Source organism: Prionailurus viverrinus, chromosome D3 (genome assembly GCF_022837055.1).
Source record: "Prionailurus viverrinus isolate Anna chromosome D3, UM_Priviv_1.0, whole genome shotgun sequence".
Classification (NCBI taxonomy): Eukaryota; Metazoa; Chordata; class Mammalia; order Carnivora; family Felidae; genus Prionailurus; species Prionailurus viverrinus.
The window spans coordinates 71,824,161-71,848,488 of record NC_062572.1 but is presented as its reverse complement, the minus strand read 5'-3'; the positions used below and the strand labels follow the sequence as shown (position 1 = coordinate 71,848,488).

Sequence of the window (24,328 nt, the reverse complement as noted above, 5' to 3'; positions counted from 1 at the left end):
CCCCCTCCCCGCTACCTTGACCCCCATTTCACAGAAGAGGCAGCTGGGGGAAAGGGGGAAATGGCTTTCCTTAATCCTTAGATGGGCGATGACAGGGTCTCTAGTTTTCAGTGTCCCCCTCTCCCTTAAGTGTCTTGGTTCTCATAATCCTCTAGCATCCACCTCTTCTACTGCCATCTCTCCACCCTCGCCTTTTAGAAATGAGAAGAGAATGGGGACTGTTCTTCCGTGGGCATATCTGAAATGCTGTATTTTCCATTTCAACGGTCACAAAGCAGCGAAGGCAAACTGTTGTCCTCAAGTTTGAGAATTCTCTAAGTGATCAGGAACTCTTTTCAGATTCAAGACATCCACAAGCTTAAGAAAAAGAATGAGCACATAATGATTTAATTGGCTTTCTCTTTTAATCAAAAACATACTTTGTTACAGAGTTCTCAGGAAAGGTTCAACTATTTCTTAGCCACAGACTTCAACCAGGCAAAAGTATACAGAAAGCCACAAAGGAACTACCGGAGCTTTAGCTGACCAGTTTTCCCAAAAGCAGAAGCTAAGTGTGGCTCTTCTCTGGGTTTTGGCATAGCTGCATTCCTCTGATTTTAGGGGAGGAGACAGAGTTGGGAAATACCATGACCAAATAAGTCCCCACCCCCCAGTCACTTCCTCCAATGGTTCAGCAGCCCACCAGGTTTTCATCATCTACAAGCATTCACACTTTTCCCTTAAATCACATGTCCAAGACATTGGCCAGAACCCAATATGTGGAGGAAGTCTGTCAACTCCATGTTTAGCCTTTCAACCAATCCAAGCCCATGAGTCCTTCTATCAATGACAAGCAGCCATAGCAACAGCAGTTGGTTTCATCCCTTCCTCTCCAGCTATCACAGAGCTGGCCTCTACCAGGACTCCCCAACCCCCCACCCTTAACCCACCCCCAAGGAAGGTCCTCAAGGTCCTTGAAAAAGACAAGTTCATTAATGATACTCATCTAAGAATAGGCCAGAAAAGTACTCTGAAAGGAATGCTCCACCCAAAAGTATTCTAATCAAAATGGACCCAAAAAGAGCCAAGAATAAAGTGAATGATCATCCACTGGTATGGTTTTCTTCTATCATATGAACCATTTTAATTGATGTGGTTCAGAGGAATTCCCCTGTTTTCAACTTATAAAAGAGATAAGAAACCAAAGACCAGAAGTAATGACCTCTAATATCATTAGGCATTTACAGTAAGTTTTCAATTTCATTTTAGTTGAAAAAAAATCACCAGCACACAGCATTAAGAGGATGCTGTCACACACACACCAGCCCAAAAGGTAGAATGCCATGACTCAAAAAAAAAAGCCTTAAGAAACCTTTAATCTAGATGATGGGAAAAGAGAATGAAGGCTTTTCCCTTCCTCTCAGTTTTTTTTTTTTTTTTTCTTTTTCTAGGTATTTATTGCAAGGTGGTGCTAGGCCTTTGGTTAAATTTAAGTCTCAAGGACATACTATGTAACTTCTTGTCCATTGGAGAATAGTAATAAAATATCAAGCCTAATCTCATTTGAATAACATGGAAGTAAGTAAAAAGCCCCTTCAAACAGCAGAGCAAAACTAAGGAAGAAATCAAAAACTGCTGCGAGGTAGGCAAGGTCACTTAAATTTCGGAGCTAGAACACATCTAGTCCAACTCCCTCATTTTACAGATGAGGCAACTGAGGCCCAGAGAAGGGAAATGACCTGCTCAAGGTCATACATCAAATCAGTGGCAGAGTGCAAACCAGAGTGTACCTGGTGCCAGCCCAGAGCCACCAGTTTTAGGCTGAATAAGAACATGGGCTCTGAGTCTTACTGTGAAAGCATCTTAAATACACTGAAAACTATCCACATCAATAGACAGAAATGATTGTCTTCACCTCAGTCCTTCCTATGAAAGAAAGACAGAGGGAGGGAGGGAGGGGGGGAGGGAAGGAGGGAGGGAGGGAGGAAAGGAAGGAAGGAAGGAGGGTGGGAGGGAGAGGGGGCAGGGAGGAAAATGCTTCATTCATTCATTCAAGTCTGATGTTAAAATCCCTGAAAACATTAGCAATTACTTTAGCTACTCCTTGGGGCAGGATATCAGACCCTCAATTCTCATAAAGGCACCTATAGGTCAAAAATATCTGTAGAGGAGGAAAGCCCCAAGATAGGACTCAAAAGGGGACACCAAAACAAAACAAAAACAACCCTCTCATTTCCTAAGGTTTGTTTTTTGTTGTTCATTTAGGTTTTTTTTGTTTGTTTTTTTTTTTTGTTTGTTTGTTTTTTTGCTGGTATCCTCTAGGCAAGGCATGCCTCTGACTACTGATGATAATTTAGTAACCCCTGTAACCCCAGTTTTTGTACGAGCAGCACTGAGATGGAAGCAACAAAATCTTTCAAAATCTTTCAAAGGCAGAAAATATGAATCTGACCCACTTCTCCCTATTTCAACTACCTGAACTCAGCAAAGAATCAGGAATCATTCTAAGCAGTCAAACAGATGTCAGACACCAAAGCACTGAAGGCCTTTTCAGTACTTTACAGGAAAGTTTCTTGGGACCTGTCCCAATTTGTCCTTGTGTTTTAAAGGTAGTTCTAAGTCTGGTTATCTGGGTTTCTTGCCCAAGCAGTTGGAAAAACGAATCAGAAAGCGAAGAAGAAACTACAAGGGGAGCTACACACGAAGTGACCTCTCAGAAAGGGAGAATACTGAAAGGTACTGTGTAAAAAAGAAAAAAGGTAAACATTCAAAACCATAGCAGTCTGCAAAACCTTAGCAGCCCCTGACATCCAAAGACAGGTTGGCACACACAAAAAAACACTGTATCTAGTATGTTCTCTGATATACACATTAATAACTCCATCCCCAAAATGGCTAAAATAAAAAGGCTTACTGCTTAAATAAGGCAAGTCTGGGTAATGCAGAAAATTCCATTCCACAGTGACAGCAGATAAACAAGATCAACAGCTGGAAGCACTGGCACAAGTGCTTAGGGACAAGGCCAAGCCGAGGATGCTTCTGTGAATGCGGCCACTAACCATATACATCCTTCCTGATACATCCTGGGAGAAGTTACCTAGTTGTCAGAAAAAAATGGAAAGGCTTGCACAAAAGATTCTCAGAGCCTCTTTTCTGTAATCTTTGCAAAGCAGAATTTAGGCAACTATTCACAGAGAGCTACCTGTGACAAGATGAGGTCTGCCTTTAGAAAGAAAAAAAAAAGCATTTCCTTCCCTCTAACCCCCTCTCACAGAGTTACTATAAAGATCAAGTGAAATAGTGTAGTAAGGAGTTTTGAAAACTGGAAGAAAAAAACAGCATTTCTTCATGCTATTATCTGCTAGTCTTAGCCAAGCCCCCTCTACAAAAAAGTTAAGTGATTTTGCAGATAATTGCTTTCATATACTCATTTACCTTAGTAACCTAAAATTCATCATCTTCCCAATCTGCTAGCGTTAAATAAAATGCCAGTAAAATGACTTAATGATGAGGAGAACTATAGAAACTATCACCAAAAAGGATTCTGCCCTAGTCAGAATAAAACTGCTTCTTCCAAAAGGTTCTAAAAAAGATCTGAACTAATCTAATTTTGCATAATAGCTAGTGAGTAACTATTAACCAGTTACCACCAAACCACGAGTAGAAATATTTCACCTTATATTCCTTAACCTCCATATATGCATGAGGAGCACCATGGGACAATGTAAAATTTCCCTTTTCCAGATGGGCATAGTCAAAAAGATACCTGCAATAAACTTGTAAAAGTAAGATGTTTACCATCTGGAAGACAGGATATTTTATTTTACCTTCAAAATTTCTATTACAAATACCCCCCTTTATACCACACCCTTCCCCCACAAAAATGGGTTTTTAACTTTGAAATACAACACAGCTAACATGTATTCAGTTTCCTTGGATAATTCGAGGATGGTAGTCCTTAAACTAGACCACCTAACCTGTGAACCTACAATGACTACAGGAAGGATGGGACAAGAGACCTATTTGGTGGGTAGGTCAATACAAATGAGCAGTGTTTCTAGAAAAACAAGGTTATATGGCAGTGATTTATTATCATTATCTTTGTATACCAGGGGTAGCACACTATAAAAAATGAGATAGGGCATATCCCTCAAAAGAATCTACTCCCTGGAAAATAAAGGCAACACCATTTTAGGATTCCCTTTGATAAAGCACTGAAAGGCACTGGGCCAAAGTGGAATGGCCTCATACTGGATTAGAAGGGTACTTGGTTCAACTCTCAATTCAGCTTGCACTGAAGCTCAACATTTTGAGATATGAAATAGCTGGAGAAAATCTACCCGGAACCATATCCTCAAAATAATCAGATTCTGAGAACTGCAGAAACTATTCTACCCTAAAGTAGCCATAAAATTTTAAACCTAGTGATTCTTGAGTCTTACTCATCAAAGATGACTATCTCTAATGGAAATACTGTTTAACAACTAAGCTCTCAAAAATAACTGATCATGAACATACTAGATGTTTTCTCAGAAGCGTAAGACTGAATCTAGGTACAAACATAAAGCAATTAACAACTAGAAGTAATGCTACATACTGGTAGTTAACATTATGGCTCTTAGTAGAAAGAAACCAAGACAGGTGGCTTGGCCTCAAAGAAAGACTTTTTAGCAAATATTTCCACACACTTTCCCCAGACGATTTAAACATGAAAACCTTCCTCAAAGGAGAAAAGGAGGCAACGGATTATATCACAGCATGCTAATCAAATGATCCTAATCAAATAATCTGGATTTAAAAAATCTCTCATCACTCCTATTCTTCATTCACAGTAAAATGGACCTAAAGTCAGCAATTTCTAGAGAATGAAGATGATCTTTTTTAAAAAAATCTGCCAATAAAACTTAAATCACCAAACTTTTACAGATTAAAATTTGGTCTTTAACAAAAGTATCCGTAAGTACTCAAGAGTTCAAATGAGCTTGGCAGAGAAAATATTTTAAAACAAACAAAAAAAAAAACATGTAGCTTGGATCCAGATCTATGTTTAAATCACAATAAGCAAACTCAGTGGTTCTCCTAGGATGGTCTTCTGAAGATGACCTTCTGAGCAAGGAAGTAGAAGACTTATTCGTTTAAGTCATTTAAGGATGACTATTCTAAGTGTTTCTCAAATCTCATACTTATAACACACCTTCAAGAATCTTATTACACCTAAGAAGGCCCTCCAAGCAAAACACAAAAGCATCTGAAAGATAATCCTTGGTTTTATTTCACACTATTTTATCCTGTAGACAACCTATTTACCTTGTAGACAATCAGGCCTATTTTGCTACAGTAAAATAAAAGCTAAAACAAAATAAAACAAAACAAAACAAAAAAACCCCAACCAACTCTACACTCGATACATAATGTCTGTGGGGAAGTCCTGGCAGAGTGTGAGGGAAACCAAAGCTGTCCAATAGCACTGGCTGTTGCCTGTCATTTAGTAGAAGGTATCTTGCTTCTGAGGTTCAACTCAAAAGTGCAAAAGAAAACAAAACTTAAAAACCAAACCTAGAATTCAACTTTGTATGTTGAGATTCGGTTTTATTTAGGCTACTAGCTAAGTAAAAAGCATACATATTGTGTCTGTGGTACAGTCAATACATTTGCAACTTTTCTACTTAAATTCTCTATACAAAGTCACTGCCAATTAATGTGATCATTGATGGCAAAGGGCTTAGAATAACCAAAAGGTATAAAAAAGTTTGCAGTCTTGCCCCAAGATACAAAAACTGAATTTTAAACAATGTCAAAACATACATGATTTAAACAGTATACGAAAAAAAAAAAGTCACACATCAAATCAAGTACAAAAATATCCAAACTAGCTATTATGAACTGTAATGTTTCCATTATTCTGCACAGTATTTAACATAGAATTTAGCAGTTTCCAAAATACTCACTTAGTTTAAGCATTGCCACTTTTGCAGAATGGTGAGATATTAGGTGAAGTGACACTGCCTTTAGTGTTTTTAAAAATACAAAACCTTTCCTTATGAATTAATGAAGGAAAGAAATTCCTCTTCTAGGCTCCGTAGTGACCACCTTGTGCCTAGAAATATAAAAGAATATATCTACTGTATAACAGGGCAAAAGAATATTTCTTGACAAATAGTTACCCTGAACAGGGATAACAAGTGTAAATTTTAAATGGTGTATTTTTGTGGGTGATTTTAAGGAATTCCCAGTATACACACAGATTAGTGTTTTGCCTTGGCAAAAATAAAACTGAAGTTGCAAGACCATCTGAATTGAAATCGTCTTCACTCGTTTTAACTTGCAAAAAAATATTTTGGATAAAAGGTTATATAATACATTACTATCTTATTTTTTAAACACAGAGTGAAGTTGCTCTTGGTAAAATTAACTCACCCACATGGCACAATATTTTGGAGTAAAGTATGTTCAATAATAACAACTTGCACACAAAATAACATAGGTGAATTAACTTTGAGAACTTCTCTCCTTTAAAATCAGCAATATTGAATTTATTCTGTAGAATAACACATGTATCAATGTTCTGCATATAAAAGGCTCTAAGACATTTTAAAGGGCTAAATTTTCCAGCACTGGAATGATTCCTTCATACATAACTGGTAAAGATTTAATAAGAATGTGTTTTTCCTGATCTTCAAGCTCTGAGCCATGCCTGAAAAGTTCTAAGTAGGAAAAAAAATTGTTTTAATCCAGTTTCTGTCTGCTAGGAGCAAGGCAGCAAACACACTTTTCAACCCTTTATGAAAAAAGCAGAACAAAAGTGAAATATATCTTCAGATTATAAACAGGATTGTATTTTATAGTCCACCATCCTGACAATGTTAAGGGCCCCAACACTGAAAGACCTCAGTCTAAAGGCTGTGGGTCAGCAATAGGCATGGTATGAAGCACTTCATCTAAGAGCTGGAGGGCCCGGTGTAAGTGAATCTCGATCCAGCAAGGCGTTTCTTTGATGCTCTGTCTTGGGTAATCCGGTCCCCAGCCCTTCACAAAACTCATCCTGAGTATGCACAAACGGCGAAGGTCATCGACACCAATGCCGGCAGCAGCTGACAAACCTAACAGAAAAGATTTGGAAGACGTCAGAGGGACAGGCTGATCTCTTCCATCCTCCCTACACCTTATCAATAAAGTGACCAGCTTTCTTTACTTCATTCTCCCCAGCATATAACTTCTCTGTCAAAGTGCCAAGAAGTTAAGTGTAGATCTACGCTTTATCAACAGGGACTGAAAACTTTTGGTTAAGACAATTCACATTCCACAGGAGTCTTCTAGCTACCAGCAACTATAAAGTAAATTACCACAATCCACCAACACCCCACCTATTTTTCTCTTTAGAAGGAGAGGTGAAGGTGAAAAAATAACTTGTTTTTAAGAGGTAGCACATGTCCACAGGTTGGTTCTAAGAACCTTAGTCTGTCTAAACAGCCTGGTTCAATGAAAGACATGACTAATAACGAGACAGTTAATAGTCCTGGTTCCACTAAGACTTCTTGGATGACCCAGATGATGTCTGTCTCTCAATTTCACAGTGTAACAGAGGTACCGTGCAATTACTCAATGGGGGCAGTAGATAAGAATGAGAAATTTAATAATAATTCTGGCCTCTTTAGTAAAAGCATGTTTATAACATCAACACTAGCAAATTAATGGTTTAGGTGCTCAAATTTTTTAAAAAGTCAAATTCTCTAAGGGAATATGCCTCATCTACCTCTACACTGTAAACTCCTGAACATAAGTCACAAAGGAGATTCTGCATCTAATTTTCCAGTCAGAACATACAGTCATATAGTCAGTCTCCATTCATCAATATCACAGTGAAACTAGTGGGAGGAGTCTGCATGTGCTGTACAGAAACCTGCAGGGCCGCTGCAGTTTCTTAGCCAGTGTGATTTGCTTACCACACTGAAGAGGTTAAGAACAGGGGTTGAATGAATCACTAGTTATGCCTTCAGACGTGGAAGATGGGTGCCACGTGTTTCCATCATAAAAGTCTATAGTCAGGAGTTTAACTCTGCAGTAAAAAATTCCCCATCAGTGTGAAACCTGGCACACAGTTCAATTTTACCCTAAAATTAAAAAAAAGTCTACAAGTTATCAAAATACCACCCTCACGTAAGTTTTCTCTCCATGCTTAGCGTACTTAAAAAAAAATTTGGAGAGGTACCTAATTCTGAACTTGAAATATGCTCTCCTTCTAGAATAAAGCCAAGCACATTGGTGATTACAACCCACCCTTGCTGGTGAGGCAGGAATTAAAAGCATCAACAAAAAAACAGGAGATTGATCAATATAATCTAACAATGACCCCCTTTCTCCTTTATCCCATACTCCCTTTTTGATACAAAAAGAATGAAGACAGTGTCCTAGACAAAGGACAACTATTACAGAAAAACAGTTTTTTGCTAATTCAAAAATGTTATCATCCCAGTAAAAGAACACTTTAGTTTCCATTATTGCCTGAAGTAACTAATCAGCTGAGTGAATCAAGATAAAGTGCCAACTACTACACTTGACAACAAAGTACCAAAAGCATACTTACTGATAGCTGGAGCTATTCCACCTACTGATCCAGGGCCAGGGATGTTTCCTGCCACGGCGGCGGCCTGCGCAGCGGCTGCAGCTTGAGCAGTGGCCGCCTGCTGCTGCATCTGCCGATGACACTGACGCAAATCAAAGACCTTTAAACAAGAAGTGCAAGTTCAATGCTATGAGTCCATCAGAAGAGATTCTACCACACATCAAAAGCCAATGCAAAATCTATTTAAAGCTCATAGCTTCATTTAGCTCTCAGAATAATTAATTTAAAAACCTAAGTTTTTATGTCAATTACAGCTGGTGGTTAGAGAAGGGGACTGGAACTCAGCCTAAAGGCACACTTCACTACCAGCAGGGCTTGGGCTGCCACGGGCCTCTCCAGCCTTTATCTAGCTCAGCAAGGGTCAGTCACACTGTCCTTGTGAACAACCACCACTTGCATAAAATAAACCACCCTTTCGTAACCAAACTGCTGAGAGTTCTCTTTAGGCTGAATTGATTGATGGCCTTGGTCACAGGGCCAACTTTTTTACCATTCTAGCTACTTAGAGGTGTGTAATAAATGGCACTGTCGTAATTTAAGAAAGAATCTATATTTTTTAGAGATGTATGCTTTAGTACACAGGAGCAAATTCACATAACATTCAGGACTTGTTTCAAAATACTTAAGAAATAAAGGAAAAAACAACAGATCAAGCAAATGTAAAATGTTAACAACGACTGAATCTCAGTGATGGGTACACAGGATTTCATTAAACTATTTTTTCTCTACTTTTCTGTATGTTTGATAATGCTCATCATTTAAAAAAAAGTTTAGCTTTGAATTCTGTCACTAATTAATTACATGGGCTAAATTAAATTTCTTAACCTCTCTAGAGTCTCAACTTACTTATCTATAAAATGGGAATGCTAAGTGTACATGCTTTTTCATAGAGTTTGTAAACTTGGCATAATATACATTAAGCTGTCAATAAATGTTACCTAATATTTTGGTTCTGGCCTCCCCTGCACCATTTACCTTTCAGGATGAGTTAAGGAGTTCCTAAGTAATCTCCGGGTGGTTTATCAGCCACACCAAGGGTTGGTTATGGGGATTGCCACTTTTACCCTTATCCTTATGAAAGTACTGACATGCTCTTTAAGTAAGCAACAGATTATGAATGATAAGCCATATCATCTTTCTAGTAAAAAGCCAACTTCCTAAAATAATGTATTTGCTTATATTTGCTTTTAAAAAGAGCACTGAACGATCAGCAAACAGAGTGGTCATCTACAGAAGCTGTGGGAAAGGAAGACAAGGACAGAGTAGAAACAGGCTGTTCAATGCAAACTTTAATTTCAGAACCATGTGATTATATTCCTTATTCAGAGTAAATTAAGTTTTTAAAAAGTCCTCTTAGTATGCACAAAACCCAAATATGAGCAAGCATAATTATCCTTGCCAAGAAAAGAAAAGATCAAATAATGCATAACATATGACTTTCTCAGATAAACAACAGGTTTAGAGCCCAAACCACTAATTTTCAGATGCCTAAAAAAGAAATTATGATTGTCTTTAATCATGGTACCTGGTACTAAAAAATAAGAACACACACGAACAATAAACACAACAATCCTCTCAAAATAGCAAATCACATTTCTATTTACTTACTTCTCTAGTCAATGCCTATCTTCTAGCATCAATAAAGGACAAAACTTAAACTATCTCATTTTCTGAAGAGGTAAGAATTTGTCAAGTATATAGGTATGTAACACCCGGCCAAACTATAAGTTCCGAAAGACTTCAGGACAGAAAACATGGCAGAGTTAGGTCTGAAAATCAGAAATTCCACTATGCCCAGAACAGAAACCACTGTTTTTTCAAGATTTCTGAAGAGTCCATTAGATTCTGAACTTTTCCACTGGGCTATGACCTCTCAGAAGGCATTATGCAGCACAGCACAAAGCAGGAACTCAAATATTTGAAAAGCCAAATAGCTCTACAACCACTTTTTTTTTTTTTAAGAAAGAAATTAATAAAACTTTTTATTTTAGAGCCGTTTTAGGTTCATGCTAAAATGAGCAGAAAGTAAAGAGAGTTCCCTGTCCCTACTCAAGTACTACTCAAGTACAACCTCCTCCAGCACAGTGGTACATTTGTTACAGTCGATAAACCTACCAAAGTCATAGTTTACTTAAGGTTTCACTCTTGATTTTGTACATTTTAATGGGACTGGACAAATGTATGATGACATGTATCCAACACCTGAGTACCATACAAAGTAGTGTGAATGCCCTACAAATCCTCTGTGCTCTATTTATCCTTCCCTCCTTGCTCATCCCTGGAAACCACTGATCTTCTTACTGTCTCCATAGTTCTGACCTTCCCAGAACGTCATGTAGTTAGAATCACAGAGTATGTAGCCTTTTCATATTGACTTCTTTCACTAAGTAATATGCATATAAGATTCCTGTATGTCTTCTCATGGCTTGATAGCTCATGTTTTCTTAGGGCTGAACGATATTCCATTGTGTGAATGTACCACAGTTTATCCATTCACCTACTGAAGAATATCTTGGTTGCTTCCAAGTTTGGGCAATTATTAAATTAGTAAATTATTAAATTATTAAAGCTGCTATAAACATCCCAGTGCATGTTTCTATGTGGGCATAGGTTTTTAATTTACTTGGGTAAACACCAAGGACTCTGATTGTTGGATGATATGGTAAGAGTATGTTTAACTATGTAAGAAACTACCAACTGTCTTCCAAAGTGGCTGTACCATTATGCATTCCCACCAGCAATAAATGTGAGTTCCTGTTGCTCCACATCCTTGTCAGCATTTGGGGTTGTCAGCGTTTTAGATTTTGGCCATTCCACTAGGTATATAATGGTATCTCATTGTTTTAATTTGCAATTCCCTAATAACATATAGGGAACATATATATGATATATGTATCATATATATGACATATATGTATGATATACATACATGTATATACATATATACACACATATATGATATACATACATGTATATACATATATACATATATATGATATACATATGCTATCTGTATATCTTCTTCAGTGAGGCATTTATTCATGTCTTTTACATATTAAAAAACATTTTTATTGTTTATTTATTTTTGAAGGGAGGGAGCAGAGCACAAGTGTGGGGGGAGGGCAGAGAGAGAGGGAGACACAGAATCCAAAGCAGGCTCCAGGCTCCGAGCTGTCAGCACAGAGCCCGATGTGGGGTTCAAACCCACGTACCACAAGATCATGACCTGAGCTGAAGTCGGATGCTCAGCCAACTGAGCCACCCAGGTACCCCTACACATTTTTTAAAATATTTATTTTGAGGGGGGGGGGAGGGAGGGAGGGAGGGAGGGAGGGAGAGAGAGAGAGAGAGAGAGAGAGAGAGAGAGCGCACCCACTGAAGTGGGGGAGGGGCAGAGAGAGGGGGAGAGAGAAAATCCCAAGCAGGCTCTGCAGCAATGCGGGGCTAAAACTCACCAACCATGAGATCATGACCTCAGCCAGTATCAAGAGTCGGATGCTTCACTGACTGAGCCTACCCAGGCACCCCCTGCACATTCAAAAAATCAGGTTGTTTTCTTATTGCTGAGTTTTAAAAGTTTTCTACATTTTAGATAACAATCCTTTATCAGATGTGTCTTTTGTAAATATTTTCTCCCAGTCTGTGACTTATCTTCTCATTTGCTTGACAAACTTTCACAGTTTTTAATTTTTTAATTTTAATTTCATCAGGGAAGTGCAACCTATCAATTGTTTTTCATGGGGCACTTCTGGTGTCATACCTAAAGTCACCACCACACCCAAGGTCATCTACATTTTCTCTGATGTTCTCTTCTAGGAGTTTCATAGTTTTGTGTTTTACACTTCGCTCTTTACAACCAAAAAAAAAATTTTTTTTAAACATCACTAACCAAGTATGGTACCTATATAGTCTTACTGTCCAGGAGCAGGGAATATACCTTATAAATGCCTAGGGTTCAAATATGCTCTCAATGTACCCTCACCCCCATCATGAATCATTAAAAATAGCCAAAAGATCTTCACACACAGTTCCTTACAATGTTGTAAACAATCACAATTATGAATGTCTTAGCCTAAATCTATGCTAACACCAGCTACACATTATTATAGGTAACCACAAAAAATGAAATTTTATAATATTATCACTTTTATCTGCAGATGTAGAAATTATTTATTTAGCACTTCAGCAAATCCTTCCAGAGTAGATTTATGTAATTAAAGCACTCAAACCAGAACACTTCTAATTACTGGCTATACTGCCAGTAACTGAAACCTAACTAAAACCTGGGTTGCCTTTCTAGTACTGTATCTGATCCATTAAACCATAACAGATTTTATCTGTTTTACTGGATGCTAAAATTAAGGATACCATTGAAATGTGACCATCTTCCTTTCAGAATCGGAGTTATTAATAAAGACAATTCAAAGGAATCAAAGTTTAAATACCCTTTTGGGCTCAGATCCAGAAGATATTTCTGATCACCACTGCTGACCTAATCAACTCCCTTCCTACCATTTATTTAAGCATGCTTCCTGTGGTTACTCTCATATAAATTTATTACAAACCTATTACTTAAAGCTCAATGTCAACATCTTCAGAATACTTTAAACCAGGAGTCAAATTTTGACATTTTTCTATTATAAGGCTTAATTACAACACTCTCAGTTGGAATCAACACCAAGAAATAGCAACCCAGAAAGAGAAAGGGAATTGTGTTGTATATTGGGCATGTGAACATAAGACTTCATTAAAAATTTGCTAAGTTACCTGATCTGGAGGTAAGAATCACAATACACCGTAATTGGGAAATCAACGTAAGTGGGGATCATAATAATCTTCAACCTAGCCTACCTATGGTTTAGAAGCCTCCCCTAGCATTTATGTGTGCAAAACCAAACCTGACTCAACATCATCAGGGAAATGCAAATCAATAACCATCACAATGAGATAACACTCTACACCCATTAGGATGGCTAAAATACAAAAGATAGATAATAAGTGTTGATGAGACTGTACAGAAATTGAAAGCTTCCCACACTGCAGATCAGAATGTAAAACAGTTTAAGTCACTCTGGAAAACAGTTTGGGAGTCCCTCAAAATGTTACGCAGAGTTACCTTATGATCCCGCAATACCTCTCTTAGGTATATACCCAAGAGAAATGAGGACATACATTCACATAAGACCTTGTACACTAATGTTTGTAGCAGTATTATTCATAATATAGCCAAAAAATGGAAACTCCTATATCCATCAACTGAAGAATGGATAAATAAGATGTGGTATATGGAATATTATTCTGCCATAAAATGAATGAACTACACATGTCTGTTATGTGGATGAAGCTTGAAACATTATATCTAATGAAAGCAGTCACAGAAAAGGTGCTTGGGTGGCTCAGTGGATTAAATGTCCAACTCTTGATTTCAGCTCAGGTCATAATCTCACAATTCGTGACACTGAGATGTGCGTCAGGCTGTGTGCTGACAGTGCAGAGCCTACTTGGGATTCTCTCTCTCCCCCTCTCTCTCTCTCTGCCTCTCCCCTTCTCATGCATGCATGCTTTCTCTCTCTCAAAATAAACGTTTTAAAAAAAGACAGAAAGAAGTCACAGAAGACCACACTATTTGAATTCATTTATACAAAATGTTCTGAATAGGCAAATCTATAGAGAAAGTAAATTAATGGTTGTTTAGGGCTGAGAGAAATGGGGGATTGAGAAATGATAACTAAAGGGTACAGGGCTTCTTTCTAGACTGATGAAAATGCTCAAAAATTGATTGTGATGATGGCTGCATAACTATGTGGATATATTTTTAAAAATCACTGAACTGTACAATTTAAATGGATGAATTACATGGTATGTGAATTATATCTCAATATCTTAATAAAGCTGTTAAAAAACCTGACTGCCCAGATAGTGGGATTAAGCCTGGCATCAGCCTTCCGGTGCTGGGTGTGGAGCCTGCTTAAGATTCTCTCTCCCTCTTCCGTTGCCCTTACCCCACTCGTTCTTCCCGCACATGTGCTCTCTCTCAAAAACAAAACAAAACAAAACAAAACAAAACAAAACAAAACAAAACATCTTACTTTTGAGAGCAAAACAACAAGGCCACTTAGAACTCAAACATTTGCTTCATTTAAACCTTGTAAAATGACATTTCATTACATCAGATTTTCATGAATGAAAGATGACTATAATGTCATGAAAGATGAAGGGGGAAAAATCAACATCTTAGGAGAAAAGAAACTTCACAATTTAGCTTTAGCTTCTTGATTTATAAAATGAAAGAATGGTTCTCCAAACTCATGTTTTCCTCATTTTAAAAGAGAAAAATGTGTTTGTGTGTGTGTATGCATGTTTGGGGGGATAGGGAGAGGTGTATTCCCAATGTGTGGGTCCTCCTTCCAGAGGTTCATGTTATTTGCATATAATTGACCCCAGTAATACCATCTCTGGTGAGAATCAATAAATCTTAACACCATTATACAGATCCTCTAGTTATCACTGCCTAAAAAGTTAGTAAATTAAGAACATGCCAATAGTTAGACTTAGGGTATATTTGTATGTCCTTCTTTCTGGCTAATAAGATTCTTTTGAAGAACAATAATATGCTTGGTAAACAGAAATCATTCCTTTAAAATCTTAACAGTTAACATGATAAAAACAGGATATTGTTTTTTACTCCACTAAAATGTCCCACAAGACTGTTATTTATTGTTCACAGCAAAAGCCTTATATTACTTTGAATATCTATCCATTGACAGTGGTTTATCAAGTGGTGATATATCTCATACCTTAGGAGCTTTTCAAGAGCCATTTGTACTAAAACAGAGATGTTACACTTATTTGACAATCCTAAAAATTACTTTAATTGTAGGAGTCTACTCAAATGTTTTAAAATGACCCTATATCAAATAAATTCATAACTCTTGTCTGACACATAGTATATAATCAACACATAGTTCCCTGTCCATTTGCTGCAAAAATTATTCAAGTAACCCAGAGATTTCCAAGTCAAGATGGATGAGTAAGTATCCATGAACACTTTTTTCTCTCTGCTATAAGCACATACAAAGGGTAGAACAATTATTAAAGATATATATCCCTTAAGCCAATCATAAAATTCACATAGAAATACAAAGAGTGGTCAATAGTCAATCCTGAGAAAGGACAACGTTGAAAAACTCATACTTCCCAACTTCAAAACTTACCACAAAGCTAGAGTAATCAAGTCAGAGTAGTACTGTCATAAGGATTATATACGTATGTGTGTGTGTGTGTGTGTACACATATACGTGTGTGTATATATATATATATATATATGTATGTGTATATATGTATGTATATATGTGTGTGTATATACACATATATACATATATATGTACGTGTATATATATGTACATATGTATAATTGTGTGTGTGTGTATATATATATTATATATATATGTATGTATATATGTATATAAACACAGAAATAAGCCTTTACATTCAAGGTCAACTGAATTTCACCAAAGATGTCAAGATAATTCATAAGAGAAACACAGTCTTTTCAACAAATGGTTGCCAGAACTGGATATTCCAATTCAAAAGAATAAAGCTGGATCCCTTCCTTATACCATAAACACAAATTAACTCAAAATGGAGCACAGACCTAAAATAAAGAGCAAAAACTATAAAATACTTAGAAGAAAACATAGAAGTAAATCTTCATGACTTTGGATTAGGCAATAGTTTCTTAGATAAGACATTGAAAGCAAAAGCTACCAAAGAATAGATAAATTGAACTACATCAAAATTAAAACCTTTCATGCTGCAAGTCGTATCACCAAGAAAGTGAAATGAAGAACAAGCCAAAGAATTGAAGAAAATATACACAAATCACGTATCTTATAAGGGACTGATACCCAAAATATATAAAGAACTCTTATAACCCAGTAACAAAATGACAAAGAACCCAATTTAAAAATGGGCAAAAGATCTGAATAGATATTTCTCCAGAGAAGATATACAAATGGCCAATAAACACATGAAAAGATGTTCAATATTATTATCAATTAGGGCAAATCAAAACCACAATGAGATACTACTTCACACCCACTAAGATGGCTAAAATAGATAATAACAAGTATTGATGAGAATACAGAGAAATTAAAACTCTCATATATACATTGCTGATGGAAATGTAAGATGGCATAGCAACTTGGGAAATAGTCTGGCAATCCATCCAAAAACGCTGAACACAGTTGCCTTATAATCCAGCAATTCTACTCCTAGGTATATATCCAAGAAACTGAAAACATATATCTACCTAAAAACCAGTACGTAAATGTTCAGAGCAACATTATTCGCAATAGCCAAAAAATGGAAATAATCCATGTGTCCATCAACTGATGATGGATAAACAAAATCTACAGTGGAGAGCAGGGAGTAAAGACAGGAGGTACTTGGGTACCGAGATCAAAAAAAGAAGGTATGGAGGTTAGTAATTTAACTTCTTAGAATAATAAGGAAAGATACAATAGCCAGGCTCTCTGAGGTCTACAACTGGGCACTTGCCCATAAACCAAGTGCTGGTAAAATACTCTGACAGCTAATTCAGAAATGCGCCTGGGAATAAAATTCTTGCCCATGGCAGAGATAAGCAACAGAAACCTATGCAATAGGAATTAGGCCCTGAGCATACCTGGGGATTGGAACTCAATTTCCTCATGGGACAAAATTCCTCTACCTCCTAAATATAAGAATTGGTTCTGAGATGTGGATCCCAGGGTGCCAGACTAAGGCAAAACTGCCCTATAGGGAGAAGCAATAACAGGGAGGAAAAAAAATAAAAAGAATTAATTCTCTCAAGACAAATTTGCCAACCAATATAAAATAGACTGCAAAGCATACGAGGAAATCCAACACCACTTAAAAATAACAATAAAGCACAAATAACTAAAATTCCTTGTGAAGAAATTGGAAAATGCAAGTGAAGATAATTCCACCTCCCAGAGACAATTCCTGGTAAGACATTGTACACACCACTGACTTGTGGGTATATATATAAACGAATACAAATATCCTATGTAATGTTTAACAGATCATAGTCTATGTATTGTTTAACAGCTGACATTTCCACATCATAAACATCCTATCAATAAATGTATTTCAATATTTTATTGTTCTATTGTATTCCATTGTTCTAACAGATCAAAACTATAAATGGTTCTCTACTGTCACGACTTAACATTACTGTTAAATTATTGGAAATTACTGTTAATTTCAGAAGGTGTGATAAATAGCATTGTGATTATGTCTTTTAGAAATATTTATCAATTAGCAATTCATACGAGAGTATTTTATGAGTGAACTGAAAGAATATTTGGAAATGGCTTTACTAGAGAAAAAAAGTAAAGTGGTAAGCACAATAAAGGTTGATAGAATGCTGATAATTGTTGAAGCTGGATGAGGGGTACATGAAGGTTTCTTATTTTCACTCTACTTGATAATATTTAGAAATTTCATTATAAAAAAAAAGTTTCATTATATAGATCCCTATATCCTTTAACTGAAAATGAGATATTGGGTTTGTTGTTGTGAGGCAAACAAGCAATTCCATTTCTGTATACACTATTTGACTATATTATTTGTATGTTCAGGAATTTCCTGGAAATAAGTGATGAGTTATACAGTTAATTCCACTAATTTACAATAGCCAACAATGAAGATGCTTAGGATGACTGTACAAAATCTGAAATTAAAAATATATTTAGCCTTTCTAATTCCAACTTCTTTCAAAAAGAGTGTTTTATGTTATAAACCAAAATTGAAATGGGTTGAATAGGTAATAAATGATAAACACCTCAGGCTTAATATGCAAAACAATATAATAAATATCATAATAAACAATAGATAAATGTTCATTTAATGCACAAAATTACATTTAATAACCTGGTATTGAAGCATTTTTCATTTCTCAGGTTCTTAATTTGAAAAGCTATTTATTTTAGAATTCCCCTCCATACGATCCTGAAGATTGGCTAAGATAAAATTCTAGAGTCTGAGTTTTACATACTTTATAAATCAAAGGAATACAAATTTGGAGATTTCACTCAATATTTTCAAGAGCTTGTGTATTACTGTAAAACAAATTTATTAATAAACAAATTTATTAATAATAGGGCATGAATGCAACCATAAAACTCAATAGGCAATAACATCAATAAATGCCCCAGGAAATATGTTTTATACACAAATATCACTTCTGATTGTTTAATACGTAAAAGACATTTTTCTACTGCCCCCACCTCCATCTCAATTCTTTTAACAATAGAGCTTTCTAAGTCTAAAATATTTGAGTAAGACTGTAACTAACCTTTATATATGCACTTGGGTAGATCTTATGAACAGCATCTCCAGGTGCACGCCCCGCTTCTCTGTCTAAGTAGTAACTCTGCACAAAGACTGCATGGTCGCTAAGGCACCTGACCCAAACATCACCTTCACCTTTACATTCCAGCTGCACACCTTTGCCTATGTGCAACCTTAGGACGAAAAAGAGAATCACATTTTGTTTGGATAAGTATTTAAAAATAAGCTTTGGTTCAGATTATATTGCATACCCAATATTAAAAAAAATTTTAAATAAAAGACATTATATTACACCATAACTGAAAGACAGCCATTATTAACATTCTTGCGTATTTCCTTTTTTAAAATATCTTATTCATATAAAATAACGATGAGCATATACATAATATTTACTACCTGCTGAATACTTAACATAAATCCTCACTTAACCTTTACAATTCAGTAAGGTAGATACCATTAAACCCATTTTATAAATGTTGAAACTAAAGCTTATAAAAGCATATAGTTACACTGTCCAAGTCAACAGCTACTAGCTACATGTGACTATTTAAATTAAATTATAAAATTCAGTTAATCATATGAACCATATTCTAACTGCTCAATAGCCATGTTTTAATGTAGGCAGTGGCTGCTGCAGTGAACAGCACAGATATAAACTATCTTCTTCATCACAGATAATTCTATTAGCACCAGCTTAGAGAGTAATCCACCAAAGTCACATAGCTAGTGATAGAACCATGAGTACATACTTATGCACATATACACTTCCTTAAAGAGTTGAGATCATAAAGTGCCTAAAACTATTATATTTTCCTATAATATTTCATCTTAAGCATTTACATTTGATATATAAACTTTTAATTAACATTTTAATGACTACATAAAAAATGAAAGTTCATCAAAATGCTTAAGCATTACCCTTTATCATTTTTCCAACATTATAAATAATATTTACAAAAACATCCTCGTTTTACATTACTTCCTCTCAACATATTTGTAGAAATAATATATGATCAGAGGAAATAAAGATTAGTTTTCAAACTGGATACCAAAAGGTCTAGTTTACTATTCAAAACATAGAAACGTCATTAACTTAAACAAGACTTTTTATTATATCTTAAATAACAAACATCCACAATTATACTGCAGTGCTTACAAATTTTCTGACTTTTTAAGATGATCTTTACTTTTTTGTCTATATTCAAAATCTTGTAAGTCTACACTGAAAAACAGAACTTAGAATACATGACAATGGGGGCGCCTGGGTCGCTCAGTCGGTTAAGCGTTCGACTTTGGCTCAGGTCGTGATCTCATCGCTCTTGAGTTTGAGCCCCACAGAGCCTTGTCTCCCTCTCTCTCTGCCCCTCCCCTGCTCTCTCTCTCAAAAAATAAATAAACATTAAAAAATTTTTGAAGAATAAATGACAATGTACTATATTCAATTTTTAAAATAACTATACAGTCAACAATACCTTGCTCTTTCAATGGCTTCTGTCCTGTGGACATTCGAGAGTTGACCCAAGCAAAAGCGATCTCCTCCAGAAGGGTCCACATATCCATCAACAGTAACAATAGGGCAGCTTGAAGGAACCTTAAATGTCTCTCCAACTTGAACATCCATTTCAAAGTAAGCGATGGAACACCAATACTCAGGAGCTACAGAGGATAAACAGAAGAACACCTACCTATGTAAGATACAAAGCATTCACTTTCACTTAAGACAAAGCTTTTCCTAAAAGAAAGGGTGAAGGGAAGAGACAGGCATTTGAAAAGCACCCAAAAAAATTTGATGAAAATGACAATGTATTAAAAGTAGGCACTTCCAAGGCACCTGGGGGGGCTCAGACGGTTAAACACCCGACTTAGGCTCAGGACATGATCTCACAGTTTGTGTGTCAGGTTCTGCACTGACAGCTCAGAGCCTGAGCCTACTTGGGATTCTGTATCCCCCTCTGTCTCTCTGCCCCTCCCCTGCTTGTGCTTGCTCTCTCAAAAATAAACAAACATTAAAAAAAAAAGTAGACACTTCCATGTCTTCCATTTTTCAGCTCAGTACCTAGCATTCTTGAAACTGTAGTCATTTTTAAAATCTGGACATTGGTTCTTACCTCAAAGGACACAGCCAACTAGGAATTTAAAGAATGGAAGTAATTAGAATCTAAAATAAATTATTTTATCATAGTGTTTCATTTGGCTGCATATATTTTCTACGTAGTCTAACTTGTATTTTTTTAAAACACACTGACTCTAAGACATATTCCAGGGAAGTGTTCTTGAGTAACATCAATTTATGGCATATTTGTATAGATCCCTAATTGAGAGACAGGGCATAAGCAAGTCAGCCATCCCAGACTAGAGTCAAGGTTAATCACACTCCACTACACAGTTGCTCTGGATAGGAATTCTCAACTGTCTCTTGATTGAAAGGTCGTTTTTGGTGAAGTCAATTGATGTTAACTACTACAATTTTAACTCTGAAGATGTATTCCATGTATTCATTTAAGCAACGATAAATGATTTAAAATAATTTTAAATGGGATTGGGAAAAAAGGCACTACTTGGTTTGAAATATAGTTGATCAAGTATTTCTAATTTTTGTTTGAATACAATTATTAGAGACAACATAAATGGAAATTATTTGGTTTTCCTTTAACTAACAATTTATAGGGTATCTAGGAATTATTCTAATTTTTTTTTAATGCTTATTTATTTTTGAGAGAGACAGAGACAGAGACAGAGTGCAAGCAGGGGAGGGGCAGAGAGAGAGGGAGACACAGAACCTGAAACAGGCTCCAGGCTCCGGGCTGTCAGCACACAGCCCTACATGGGGCTCAAACTCATGAAACCTGAGATCATGACCTGAGCTGAAGTCAGACGCTTAACTGACTGAGCCACCCAGGCACCCCTCTAGAAATTATTCTAGGCATGGCATACAACAGCAATAAACAGGACCGCTACTGTCCCTAATCTCATGGAAATGCAGAGGCAAATAAGGAGATAAATGAGTAAGATGACTCAGGTAATGATAAATACTGTAAAGAAAATAAAATGGGGTGTGGAACAGAAGATGATTGGAAAGAATCATCAGACTGGAGGGCAGGAGTACATCCTATCTGAAAAGATAAACTTTGAAAGACCACGTATTTATGTAAAGACTGTGAACAGGGGCGCCTGAGTGGCGCAGTCGGTTAAGCGTCCGACTTCAGCCAGGTCACGATCTCGCGATCCGTGAGTTCGAGCCCCGCGTCAGGCTCTGGGCTGATGGCTCAGAGCCTGGAGCCTGTTTCCGATTCTGTGTCTCCCTCTCTCTCTGCCCCTCCCCTGTTCATGCTCTGTCTCTCTCTGTCCCAAAAATAAATAAACGTTGAAAAAAAAAATTTAAAAAAAAAAAAGACTGTGAACAGAACACTTCAAGAAGAAAGCAAATGATGTGCTCGCTTCAGCAGCACATATACTAAGAAGAAAGCAAATGCAAAGGCCCTGGAATAAAAATGGATTTGACTTATTTAAGGGGGAAAAGGCCACTGCCACTTACTAGAGAATGAAAGCTTTCTTTAAAAAAAAATTTTTTTTTAACATTTATTCATTTTTGAGAGACAGAGAGAGACAGAGCATGAGCAGGGAAGGGGAAGAGAGAGGGAGACACAGAATCTGAAGCAGGCTCCAGGCTCCAAGCTGTCAGCACAGAGCCCGACGTGGGGCTTGAACTCATGAACTATGAGATCATGATCTGAGCCGAAGTCGGATGCTCAACCAACTAAGCCACCCAGGTGTCCCTGAAAGCTTTCTGCTGATAAACCAATTATTGATCTGCTTCTCAATGTGCCTTATGAACTCTGACTCATCTAAAATTTGCAGCAATAAAACTTTCAACAATCTATAAAGATACTTGGGATGACAAAACAATAGATCTTCTCAAACTCCCAAAATATCTTAAAATGAAGTATGACAGACATTTCAAATATATTTTCAAAAATCTTGTAAAATCTATGTATCTAATTGCTTTTCGAATGTTGTCAAGGGGGTGCCTAGGTGGCTCAGTAGGACTGAGCGTCCAACTTCGGCTCAGGTCATGATCTCGCGGTTCCTGGGTTTGAGCCCCACGTCAGGCTCAGCTCAGAGCCTGGAGCCTGCTTCGGATTCTGTGTCTCTCTCTCTCCCTGCCCCTCCCCCTCTCTCACTCTGTCTCTCTGTCTTTCAAAAATAAACATTTAAAACAAAAAACAAAAAAACAAAAATGCTGTCAAGGAAGAAAGTACTTTTCAACTAAGAATTAATAAAACAGACCACATGAAGATGGTGATTCAAAAACTTAACTTGAAATGTTTTGCCACACAGATCAAATCAACTAATCACAAATACTTAAATTTCTTTAAATATGTTTGGTTATCATTAAACTTGAAAAGTAGTGATACACTGAAGTCCCCTCTTAAAAAAACAGTTTGAAATATTTACGAAGTTATTCTTTATAGAAAACATTCCATTATGCTATGAACCAAAAGCCTCAGAAAACGTAACTGGCAGGTATATTGGTTGAAGCTAAAACTAAAGAGGTTGTGTTAAGGTAAGTTAACAACTACCCAATGTTTTGGAAGCAAAAAAAAAAAAAAACAGTAATAGCACTTAAAAGAGGTCTTTACACAGTCCACACAATAAATTCTGTTACAAACAATGCCCTAAAGTCATGAATGTCTATAATGCTCAGTAAAAAATAAGGCGCAAGGACATGCATTTCCTAGTTCATACTGAAGAACACTATCCAGAAGTAAAGTTCCATGGTGAGCAACCTTTTTCCATTAGAGTCAATTTACAGGAGAAAAAGAGAATTGTATAATCTCCATGTTTAAATAAGAAAAAAAGATACTTTTATCATCATGAACTGTAATATCTGCAACTGCACTTAAACCTTATTTTATTTCCCAGTTGCCAAAGGGGTTTTCATTTACCTAATTATCTCAGATACCATACAGCAATGATGGTTACATAAAGCTGCATATCTGAATAGGTTTAGTATGAGATGATCTCCTGCTACTGGGAAGAAGTATTGTAAGAAACTTGAAGTACACAGAAACTGGCATCAGAACTGCACACCATTGATCAGGGAAGAAAAACGACGCTATGTGAAGAGATTATTAAGGCCTAAGAAAGGAGGAAGGAGGTTACCATCTAGGAGCACAGAGAGAACCAGAGGTAATCTAAGAGGGTTCCAGAGAACTTGGCAGTCCTGGGATACAGTATATAATGTGGAAAACTTTCCACTCTCAATTTGCTAATTGAGTAATAAACAGGAGTAAGGAATAAGAAGCACTCATTAAGACTTTTTAGATCCTGGGGCGCCTGGGTGGCTCACCTGGTTAAGCATCCAACTCT

At 36.6% G+C, this 24,328-nt stretch overlaps 1 protein-coding gene across 4 annotated transcripts in view; it reads right to left on the bottom strand.

The window, feature by feature from the left end:
- Nucleotides 1-385: 385 nt before the first annotated feature.
- The window catches only part of SMAD4 (SMAD family member 4), a 111,555-nt gene continuing 87,612 nt past the window's right edge, over nt 386-24,328 (bottom strand). For 3 of the 4 annotated variants that reach the window (XM_047826653.1, XM_047826651.1, XM_047826652.1), the window contains exons 9-12: nt 20,431-20,614; nt 18,963-19,131; nt 8,564-8,702; nt 386-7,079 (exon numbers count right to left, since the gene is read on the bottom strand). In XM_047826653.1, coding sequence (XP_047682609.1) covers nt 6,868-7,079; nt 8,564-8,702; nt 18,963-19,131; nt 20,431-20,614 — 704 coding nt within the window. In that variant the 3' untranslated portion in view covers nt 386-6,867. Of the gene's footprint in view, nt 7,080-7,922; nt 8,036-8,563; nt 8,703-18,962; nt 19,132-20,430; nt 20,615-24,328 lie in introns of all 4 variants that reach the window. The other variant, XR_007145671.1, reaches the window with a different exon arrangement.